This window comes from Capsicum annuum, chromosome 11, assembly GCF_002878395.1.
Source record: "Capsicum annuum cultivar UCD-10X-F1 chromosome 11, UCD10Xv1.1, whole genome shotgun sequence".
NCBI classification, from domain to species: Eukaryota; Viridiplantae; Streptophyta; class Magnoliopsida; order Solanales; family Solanaceae; genus Capsicum; species Capsicum annuum.
Genome location: NC_061121.1, coordinates 37734056 through 37745966, shown reverse-complemented (window position 1 = coordinate 37745966; position 11911 = coordinate 37734056). Strand labels below are relative to the sequence as shown.

At 31.4% G+C, this 11911-nt stretch overlaps 1 protein-coding gene across 1 annotated transcript; it reads left to right on the top strand.

Annotated features, from left to right (window-relative positions):
• Nucleotides 1–2100: 2100 nt before the first annotated feature.
• Nucleotides 2101–5066, top strand: LOC107848047 (formin-like protein 8). Its single transcript, XM_016692709.2, has 2 exons — nucleotides 2101–3556; nucleotides 3640–5066. Exons 1-2 carry the CDS (start codon nucleotides 2415–2417, stop codon nucleotides 4964–4966), a joined length of 2469 nt encoding a protein of 822 aa, XP_016548195.1. The 5' UTR covers nucleotides 2101–2414; the 3' UTR covers nucleotides 4967–5066.
• Nucleotides 5067–11911: the final 6845 nt, after the last annotated feature.

Here is an 11911-nt window from a genome sequence, read left to right as displayed (position 1 = left end):
GTCTCTTTTCAACCACTTTTCCATAAAGGGATTAAGTTAAGCTGCATTTTCTTAGATCCTTCTGGAATCTGGATGACAAAAAATAAGTTTCGGTGAACTACTTTCCTATGACGTGTCAACTAAGTCCTCGTTTGGCCACACACAATTACAGAAATAATTATTTTTGCCAATTCAATTCTGTTCGTTAAATCTTTTCAGCTAATTTAAATTAATGATTAAATTAAGCCACTAGTTGTTTGTTTGTTCCAATCTCCTTCGATCATAAGAAAAGTTCTAAAATATTTTTGTTACCTGAAAGTACATAGCACAAGCCATTTTCAGATTTGTTGGTAAGTTAATTTGAAGTTAACGATTAAATTAAGCTACTTGTTATTTCTAAGCTCGTACGATCATAAGAAAAATTTTAAAATATTTCTGATACGTGAAAGTACGTAACATAAACTATTTTCAGATTTGTTGGTAAGTTGATTTATGTTGATAGAGTCCTTCTGACTTTTTATTACTGCTATGAGATGTCATTATCATTTATGATAGTAATTAATTGTTGAAAACATAAATATATAAGAATAAAATAATTGCATATAGGCATTAGGCACACCCTAATGTATAAAATATGGTTAAAATAAAAGGGAAAAGCCAGCAAATGCAAAGACTTTTTCAACGTTTTGGCCAATTACCAGTTGAAATTTTGTGGCCCTGAAAAAGTAAACGAATTCAGCTACTTCCACAACAATATGTCCGGCTTAGATCCGAGGCCAAAAAAAAGTATTTTTTTTTTAAATTGCTGAATTTATTTAAAAAATAAGCAGTTACGTGTTTGGTTATAAGTACTGAAATTGAAAAAAAATTATTGATATGTTTGATAAATAAGTACTTTTAAGCACTTTTTTTTGTCAAAATGTCTGAACTATCCTTATAGCTGTTACTAATATATAGAGTTGATTATTATTAATTTTTATTGCTAAAATGGTTCAAATTAATTTTTTTTTATATATATATATATATTTCATGAATGTCTATTAATTTGTGTGCTAAAAAATTATTTTTAGTATTGAATGTTTTAATGTGTTTGAAAAAGATGGTTATATATTAAAACATTATTTGTTTCTTCATGGTTTCGTTAAGATTTCGTATCATTAAGGTGCAATTTGTGACGACACTTCATTTTCTTATTAAATTGGACTTGTTGCTTTTAACATTTGAGGAAAGTATTAAACATATGCCGAGCTTATCATTAAGCAAAATATATATGTTACTAAACATTATAATTACATTAATAGGTAAATAGTTTCACATGCCGAGCTTATCATTAAGCAAAATATATTGTGTAGTGAAAGAAAATTAGGGCTATAAAATGGTATATTCGGAATAAGAGACAATTAGAAGGGATATAAATGTTATTTGCTTGATCAACTTTAATGACTTATAAGCTCCTCCCCCTCCCCCTCCCTCCCCCCGCCCCCCCAAAAAACCAAAGGAGTGGTTACTTCTTACTTTTGATTTTTAAAAAGTCAAAATTGACTTTTTTTTAAGCAATTACCAAACACTTTCAAAAGTAAAAAATGACTTAAAAGTAATTTTAACCAAAAAGATAAGCTTACCCAAACGCCCTCTTAGTACACAAAGATTAAGATTTTAGAATTTAAAGTTAACCAGTTCTACCGTTTTAAACTTTCTGAGAATATAGGTTCAAAATTAATATAAAGGTGAAAGAAGTCTGTGTGTCACCTTTATATTAAGTATCTACGTGAAAATAACGGATTCAATAAACCCGCTTCCAACAAACAGGTCAACTTTCGTATATATATATATGACACACTTAAAGAAATTCAACATTTATTAAATATAATATAAAAAATAATTTCAACCTTATATACAATGTACTATTTAACGAAGGACCCTTTAGCTTTGTCCCCGAAGACATGTTGGAAAAGACTATATATATATATATATTTATAATGGTCATGGTTTCGTTTTCGTTGTGATTTGTAAGTCACAAGTTCAAACCATGAAATTAACGATTAATGTTTACTTTCAGGATAGATTGTCTAAATTACCCCTCACCTGAATTCTGTTTGAATGTGAGATCTTTTGTACGCCGGATGCATATAATAAAAAAGATTGTAAAGAGAGAAAATTACACCTTCACAAGGTCATGTACTTATGTCCTTCCCAATAGTACTATATTTGGTTTAGGTGAGGGGTACTTTGGTCATTTCCAGCAATAATTCCCCTGAAAGAAAGAGCTTTAAAATACCGGGAAAATTAACTACTCCCCTTTTGAAAGTGTCAGCAAGAAAACCATATACCAAATCCAAGAAAGAGAGCCTTTCAACAACAATGCCCAACATAAAGCAAATAACATCTTCTCAATTTCAAAAAATAACTTTCTTCATTTCCACCCAAATTACAAAATGGCTAAAAATTCTTGGCTCTCTATGATTCTTTATCTCTTCATTGTTTTCATTCTTTCAATTATTCCAAAAACTTCTTGTCAACCAAATTCACCACAAAATGTTGAGACTTTCTACCCTTTTCCTTTGCCAAATCTTCTACCTCCTCCTATTCCACCCGTTCAACGGCCGCGACCGTCTCCTCCTCCGCCACTGCCACCAGGGCCTACACCGCCACCGGACATTCCTGCCTTGCCGCCTACCGTGTCAACGCCAGATTCATCATCCAAGAAAGCTGTTGGAACAGCTATTGGTGTGACTGCTGCTAGTACTGTTGTTTTATCTGCGCTCTTGTTCTTCTTCTTGGTTAGGTACTCGAGGCGTAGGAAGAGGCAACGAGAAGGTGGCGTGATTGGTGGTGATCCACGGGGTGGCACTAGTACTAGTGCTAGTGCTGCTATTCCTGTGGTTACCACCCAAGATCAATTCTTGAGATTTGAAGGAAATCTTAAAGGAGTGATTGTTGATGAAAATGGATTGGATGTGCTTTATTGGAGGAAGTTAGAAAGTGAAGAACAGAAGAAAGAAAGTTTCAAGAAGAAAAAGGTGTTTGCTAATGCATTAAGAGATGAAGAAGAAGAGAAGAGAATGATTAGTCGAGGCGGCGGTGGCCGGAGGAAATCGGATCATCCTAACCAAGAATTGCCTCTGCTAAGAGGCAAATCTTCAACATCTCAAAGTCCTTCTTGGCTAGACTTAGAAAACAGACAACCAAGTCTTTCTGATGGCATAGTTTTTAAGGCTATGGAGAAACAAGAATCTTCAAGTCAACTCGAATCACGAGCTCCACCTCCACCTCCAGCTCCTGAAGTTGCTCCTCCTCCTCCACCGCCACCTCCACCAGCGCCAGCAGCACAGCCATTGCATGTAACAGCGACTCAAAAGGCGCCTGGTCCTCCACCTCCACCGCCACCAGGAATAAAGAAAGGCCCTGCACTACCTCCACCACCTATTAATCCTAGTGGTTTGCCTTCATCATCAAGTGAAGGCACTTCTGGAAGTGGAAATGATAAGGTGAAACTGAAACCATTGCATTGGGATAAATTGAATGCTAACGTTGAGCATTCAATGGTCTGGGACAAACTCGACCGTGGATCCTTCAAGTAAACATCTTTTCAACTCTCTTTCTAAAGTATATGCTCCACATGTCTAATTTGTACTCAATCATTGTTTACCTTTCATGTAGGTTTGATGGAGATCTCATGGAGGCTCTATTTGGATGTGTTGCTACAAATAAAAAGTCTCCAAGAAGAGAAAGTAGAGCTTTAAGTCCAAGCGGAGATACATCAGGTCCACCTTCTCAGATATTCATTCTTGAAACCAGGAAGTCACAGAACATTGCAATTGTACTCAGGTCCCTTGGTGTTACTCGCAGAGAGATTATCGATGCACTTGTTGATGGACAAGGTCTAAGTGTTGATACTCTCGAGAAACTCTGCAGAATAGCCCCAACAAAAGAAGAAGAATCAGAAGTTCTTGCATTTGAAGGAGACCCCACCAGACTAGCTGATGCTGAATCTTTCCTCTTCCACATACTCAAAGCTGTTCCATCCGCCTTTATTCGTTTCAACGCTATGCTTTTTAAATCAAATTATGGCACAGAAATTCTGCATCACAAAGAGTATTTACTAACACTAGAATTATCTTGCAAGGAGCTTAGAGCTCAAAGATTGTTCTTGAAACTTTTGGAAGCCATTCTGAAAGCAGGGAATAGAATGAATGCCGGAACTTCAAGAGGAAATGCACAAGCATTTAAACTTACTGCTCTCAGGAAACTATCTGATGTGAAAAGTACGGATGGTAAGACCACGTTGCTTCACTTTGTTGTGCAAGAAGTAATCAGGGCAGAGGGAAAACGCTGCGTTCTCAAGCGGAATCAAAGCTTGAGGCGTAGCAGTAGCCAGACTGCTGGGAGCAGCGCCATCCCAACATCAAGGAATACTACGGAAAATGACGAGACAGAGAAGGAGTATATGATGCTTGGCTTACCAATTGTCGGTGGCTTAAGTTCTGAGTTCAGTAATGTAAAGAAAGCAGCTGCAATAGACTACGACTCACTCTCTAAGACGTGCTTGATGTTAGCAGCTCAGATATCTGACATCAGGACGCATTTGACACAACGCGACAGCATTAAAGGACTATTTGGAAAAGAGATGAAAAGATTTCTGGATGCTGCTGACAAAGAAATAAAAACAGCAAGCGAAGAACAAGATAGAGTGATGGAACTTGTAAAGAAAACAACAGATTATTATCAAGCAGGATCTTCAGATGATAAAGGGTGGCAGCCACTTCAACTATTCGCAATAGTTAAAGATTTCCTAGAAATGGTTGATAAAGTTTGTGTAGAAATTACAAGAAACATGCAGAAAAAGAAACCCCTTGTAGCTGTTACAGGATCATCATCACCTGGAATGGCAAATAGTAGAGCTGTCAGATTCCCAAAATTGCCGGCTAATTTCTTGTCAGACATTTCCAAGAGCAGTTCTTCTTCTGATTCTAGTGATGATTCATGAATACCAGACAAGAAAATCTATAGGGATAAAGCGCTGTACATAGAGAGGAAAGTACAAAGTCTTTTAAGTGTACACAGATTTGTTTCACTATTGATTTCAACTCTGAGATTCTTTTCCAAGTGTTTCGCGATTATGTGAAATGAATTTCCATTTTTTCCCTTATCCGTGTTGCACCAGAAACCTTCTAAATCAATCATCCACGTGTTTTTTGGGGGAAGTTGAAATACATCCACAGCCGAGCGTCTATTGGAACCACCTCTCCACCTCCAGGATAGGTCCAGACTTCATTATGAGACTACACTAAATATATTGTTATTGTTCAAATACATCCATCAGTGAACAAGATTGGTAAAAGGGCGGCTCAATTAAACCCGTAGTCTATAAGAAAAAATAATTATTTTTATAAAATCCATTTTTAAAATTATATAATCGTATTTAGTAATTTTTTTTAATTAATAATATAGTCAATGCATTAAAAAGTTTTTACTATATCAAATTCCTAAAAATTTTTATACAAAAAAATTCTTTTTTCTATAAATAGTATTTAATATATTTATTAAAATTTATAATTTATTATTATTAAAAAAGAAATGAGGACCCCCCAAATTTTGAGGCCTTAGGCAGCCGCAAGGCTTGAGCCGCCCTGAGATTGGTAGATCCACTTTCAATATGCACATAGCTGCAGATGGATTATTATTTCAAGGGAAAAAACATCATTTTCACCCCATACTATATAAGAAAAGTCTAAGCAACATCTAAATTATATAAGTGATCCTATTACACACCTTAGTTATATAAAAGTGATATTATTACCTCCTCGCGACCTCCATTCTAAGGCGCGTGTATTACACTTATTTTAGGCGCGTCTAGCCTATTAAATAACAAAAGTAAATCGCTAAAAACATTAAGGGAAAAGGCATCGTTCCACCCCAAACTATAGTCGAAAAGTTGAATCCACACCTAAACTATATAAGTGACCTATTACGCACCTTAACTATAAAAAAATGATACTTTTTATTGACGTGATGCTGACGTAGCAGTGCGTGTGAAACACTACACCACATGCAAGTGGTGGTAGACTGACAGAGTGTAAATAGTTTCACTTTTTTATAATTAGGTGTGTAATAGGTCACTAGTATAGTTTAGGTGTGGCTTTGACTTTTCGGGTATAGTTTGAGGTGGAAACGATGCCTTTTCCCTTATTCCAAAGAATTTCTTAGCTGTATAGAATATTTATGGCTTCTACTGTAAGTACAACAATGTGTAGTCACCCACATCAGTTGATCGAATGATTTTTAGTCCTTGTATGATCTTTAGCAATCCTCTTATGAACTAATTTTTGAGGTTGAGTTGAACTCGAGGATCATTTTCTACATACGGTATCACAGTCAAACCATCTATTCTTTTTTTACCCTATGTTAGCCCCCATGTCACATTGTTTATGCACCATTTGTCTGGTCCTCGGAGTAAGAGGAAAGGTGTTAAGTCTCCCACATGGGTTGAGGTTATGCAAAGGAGGTGCTAAGTAGCCATTTGGGCGTAGAATTTTTTTTCTTTTTTTTTTGAAAAATTATTTCACTTTAGGGTGTGTTTGGTATAAAGGAAAATGTTTTTTATGAAAAATATTTTTCTAGAAAATGTTTTCTTAGAAAAAAAGTTGAATTCTTACTTGTTTTTCTATGTTTGGTTGGTGGATGAAAAATATTTTTTGTAAAATATTTTATAGTGTTTGATTCGTGAATGAAAAAATATTTTTCAAAACATACATTCTAGTAGCTAAAACGTAAAAATACATTTTAGAAAAATAATTTTTGATCTCAAAAAATATTTTTTTAGGGTGCGTTCTATATGAAGGAGGAAAAATATTTTCTAGAAAAATAAGTTATTTCTTACTTATATTCGTGTGATCTTTATGCAAATTGGATAAGTATATGTTTTCTAAAAGTATTTGTATATATTTAATAAAAATATTGAGAACGAATAGGATAAAAAGGCTGGGATAAGAAAAAAAATTTGAATTTATTTTAAGAAATAAATTAAAAATATTAGTTCTTTTTGGAGAGGGGGTTGGTACGTGGGGGTTGGCGTTGTCAAAATAGGTAATAAGGGTGAGGTAAGAAAATAATTTTAATTTTTTAAAAAATAAATTAATTTTTTTGGGGGGTTGGGGGGCTAGTAGGGGGTGGGGGTAGAGGAGAAAGAGGAGAAAATTGAAAGAAAGGTATCTTTTAAGTCCTGAATGAAGAATTGATGACATTGACCAATTTAAAGAGTCAAACATAATTAAAAAATTTGATTAGGTTAATTGTGGACTTGATTAATATTTTCTGAACTTTTTAATCTTTTCAAAAATATAAATTAACCCACACCCACAAAACTTTCCTCCCTCTGCAAATCAATCTCTCTCTCTTCTCTCGATAGTTTCTCTCCCTAACTTCTCCTAACCAACAACTTTTCAAATTTCTCCCTCCAATCTTGTGCAACTTCAACCTCTGGCAACAAATAGTTTTGAGTTCTTGCCCGTTCCTTCTTTACTTTCAACCGTCAGTCGACGTGACAACATTCTCCGGCGACAATAACTTCGAGTTCTTCATCATTTTTTTTCGATTTTCACAAGTAAAAAATTAGGGCTTTAAAGTTATGACGAATATGAGGAACTTGATTTATTGGTGTTTGTTATTGTTTTTATGTTTTTTGTTATATTTTTTAATGTTTGTTATTTTTAGTTGAATTTCTCACCTGGATGTATCTGCTACTGCTGTTTTTCAATAATGGATAAAACATGTAACGTGAATCCAACAGATGAGTATTTGTTGCAACATATATGACTAATCTGTTGCACAGATTAGTAATCTGATGCAACATATATGACTAATATGTTGCACAGATTAGTAATCTGTTGCAACATATATGACTAATCTGTTGCACAGATTATTAATATGTTGCAACATATATTACTAATCTGTTGCAACAAATGAGTAATCTGTTGCAACATATATAACTAATCTGTTGCAACATATATGACTAATTTGTTGCAACAAATGAGTAATTGTTGCAACATATATGACTAATCTGTTGTAACAAATTACTCATTTGTTGGATTCATTTTATAGTGTTGTAACATGAATCCAACATATGGGTTATCTGTTGCAACAGATTAGTCATATATTACAACAAATTACTCACTTGTTGCAATAGATGACTCATATGTTGGATTCATGTTGCAGGTTCTATCCATTGTAGCAGTAGCAGATACACCAAATAATAAATTCAACAAAAATTATAATTTTATTTGCAAAATAAGCTATGAAGTAATTCCAAGTGATATACGAACAAAATTTGACCTAAAAATTTTTTAAAAAATTTCAACAGGGGCACAACGAATAAGTAAGACACATGAAAAATTTTATGAAACAGGTAAAGAAGACAAAAATAATATACCGTACATCAAATGCAAAAGGATCAATGGGACAAACATTTGAGTTCTCCTAAAAACGTTTAAGTTCCCTAATATTTTAATTGCTTTCTAATAGTTGACTCATCTGTTACAACGGATTTTCTATCTGTTTGTTAATTTCCAACAGATGAATCATCTGATGCAACATACTATTCATCTGTTGATTCAAATTAAGTAATTATTAGTAATAACTAAATTGATTTAGCTAAAATTAAAGTCGTCTCTACGATAATATGACAAACATTTGTATTCTCCTAAAAATATTTGAGTTCCCTAGTATTTTAATTATTTTCCAACAGATTATCTATTTATTGCAACAAGTTAGTCATCTATTGCAATAGATGTTTACAACAGGTTAGTCATTTGTTTATTCAAATTAAGCAATTATTAATAATAACTAAATTAATTTAATTACAATTGAAGATAAGTCTTTAATACAAGACCTTAGACAAAGGGACAAATGTTTGAGTTCTCCAAAAAAATATTTGAGCTTTAGTATTTTAAATTGCTTTTCAACATATATCGAACTCGGAACCAAAATGAGCCACGAAATTAAAAAAGTGACCAAAATAGGCTATCTATTTAAAAAGTTACCAAAATAGGCTAAACGTAATAATTTATTACATTTTCTACTTTTTTTCTTAACGATCAACTAACGGAGTTGACTTTTACTAAAACGTAAGAATTTCTTACTTTTTACACGATAACCGAGGAAAAAAATACAATGAATTGTCAAATCAATTAAAAAGGTACTAAAAAGGAGAGTTGTTCAACGTAATAAAAAGTTACGTTCTTAACTTTTTTTATAGTAGTGGTCTCCCACCCGCAATTTCTTTTTCTACAAATGTCCCACCACTTTTACTTTTTCCTCTTTTAACATATGATAATTATGAATTTTTTATTAGTTAAATTTATGTATATTTTACATGTAGTTCAAATAATTTATTTTTTCTAATAATTTTTTACGTTTTACATAAAAAAAATTTAAAAAAGAAGTATCAATTACCTCATTAACTTAATAATTTTCTTATATTTATTCTATATCAAAAAATAATCACTTCTATCCTTAATTATCCAATTTCTCTTTAAAAAAAATTATACTTTTGAGTTTTTCTCCACTCCAAAATAGTGAAATGTTGAATTATCGTCGATCAAATGTGCTACTATATACAAGAATTATATTTTTTTTAGGAGTGTTCCTAAAAAATTATATTTTCTTATATTAATTTAGGAGTGTTCCTAAATTATATTGTGATTTTTTACTCCATTAATTATAATATAAAACGTATTTGTGCAAGTGAGTCTCCTCAATATCGTAATCGAAACACTAATCGAAAACTACGATGAATCACTATCCGAAAAAATTAATTTCATATTTTTAACACACCAAAAAAATATAATTCTTGTATACAGTAGCATATTTGATCGACGATGATTAAACATTTTACTATTTTGGAGTAGAGAAAAACTCGAAAGTATAAGTTTTTTAGAGAGAAATCGAATAATTAAGGATAGAAGTGATTATTTTTTGATATAAAATAAATATCAGAAAATTATTAAGTTAATGAGGTAATTGATACTTCTATTTTTTAAATTTTTTATGTAAAACGTAAAAAGTTATTACATAGAGAAAAAAATAAATTATTTGAACTACATGTAAAATATAAAGAAATTTAACTAATAAAAAAATTCATAATTATCATATGTAAAAAGAGGAAAAAGTAGAAGTGATGAGACATTTGTAGAAAAAAAAATTGTGGGTGGGAGACCACTACTATAAAAAAAGTTAAGAACGTAACTTTTTGTTACGTTGAACAACTCTCCTTTTTAGTACCTTTTTAATTGATTTGATAATTCATTGTATTTTTTCCTTGATTATCATGTAAAAAGTAAGAAATTCTTACGTTTTAGTAAAAGTCAATTCCGTTAGTTGATCGTTAAGAAAAAAATAGAAAGCGTAATAAATTATTACTTTTAGCCTATTTTGGTAACTTTTAAAATAGGTGACCTATTTTGGTCACTTTTTAAATTCTGTGGCTCATTTTGGTTCTGAGTTCACATATATCTTGTCTATTTAATAATTTTCAATAGATGAGTCATATGTTGCAACAAATGTCTATATTTGTTGGATAATTTTCAATACATGAGTTAGCTATTGCAACAGGTTAGTCATCTGTTGCAACAGATATCTATATATGTTTAGTCATTTTCAACAAATGTCTTTAACTGTTTGGTTTTTCCAACAGATTGCTCATCTATTGCTACATGTTAATTGAAATCGCAATTGAACTTATCAATTCATCTTTAATTTTAATTAAATCAATGTTGTTATTACTAATAATGTCTTAATTTGAATCATTTCAAATAAAATTGGTCAATAAACACTTTACTCAAGACGAATACACTTAGATGATCATGTAATTACTATGAGATTAATTGAAATCTTAATTAAATTATCAATTCATCTTTAATTTTAGTTAAATCAATTTAGTTATTACTAATAATTACTTAATTTTAATTATTTCAAATCAAATTGGTCAATTGATCATTCTACTTAAGACGAAACACTTAGTTGATCATGTAATTACTATAAAATTAATAGAACTTGTAAGTGAACTTACTAATTCATCTTTAATTTTAGTTAAATCAATATAGTTATTTCTAATTATTGCTTGGTTTGAATTATTTCAAATAAAATTGGTCAATTGACCACTCTACTCAAGATGAACACACTTAGTTGATCGTGTAATTGCCATGAGATTAATTGAAGTTGATCGTGTAATTACCATGAGATTAATTGAAACAGTAATTGAACTTATTAATACTATTTAAATCAATTTAGTTATTACTAATATAATGGCTTAATATGAATCAATAGATGACTAAAATGTTGCAAAAGATGAGTAATCTGTTGAAATGACCAAACAGATAAAGACATCTGTTGCAATAAATTAGTCACATATTGCAACAGATTAGTAATCTGTTGAAAATAACAAACAGATAAAAACATATGTTGTAACAGATTGGTCATCTGTTGGAAATGACCAACAGATAAAGACATTTGTTACAACAGATGACTAATCTATTGCAACATATGTGTATATCTGTTTGATAATTTTCAACAAATGACTCATCTGTTGTAAAAAATTAAATCTGTTGCAATAGGTTATACACTGAAATGATCATATAATTAATATGAGATTAATTGAAATTGTAATTATTAAATCAATTTGGTTATTACTAATAATGGCTTAATTTGAATCATTTCAAATAAAATTAGTCAATTGATCACTCTACTCAGAACGAACACACTAAGATGATCGTGTAATTAATATGAAAATAATTAAAATCGTAATTGAACTTATCAATTCATCTTTAATTTTAGTTATATCAATGTAGTTATTACTACTAATATCTTAATTTGAATCATTTCAAATAAAATTGGTCAATTAATACTTTACTCAAGACGAATACACTTAGATGATCAT

Excerpts from the sequence above, each read along its gene's own strand:
- LOC107848047 (XM_016692709.2), top strand. The coding sequence starts at position 2,415 with ATGGCTAAAAATTCTTGGCTCTCTATGATTCTTTATCTCTTCATTGTT. Across the intron at positions 3,557-3,639 it reads CTCGACCGTGGATCCTTCAA|GTTTGATGGAGATCTCATGG; the intron begins GTAAACATCTTT and ends CCTTTCATGTAG.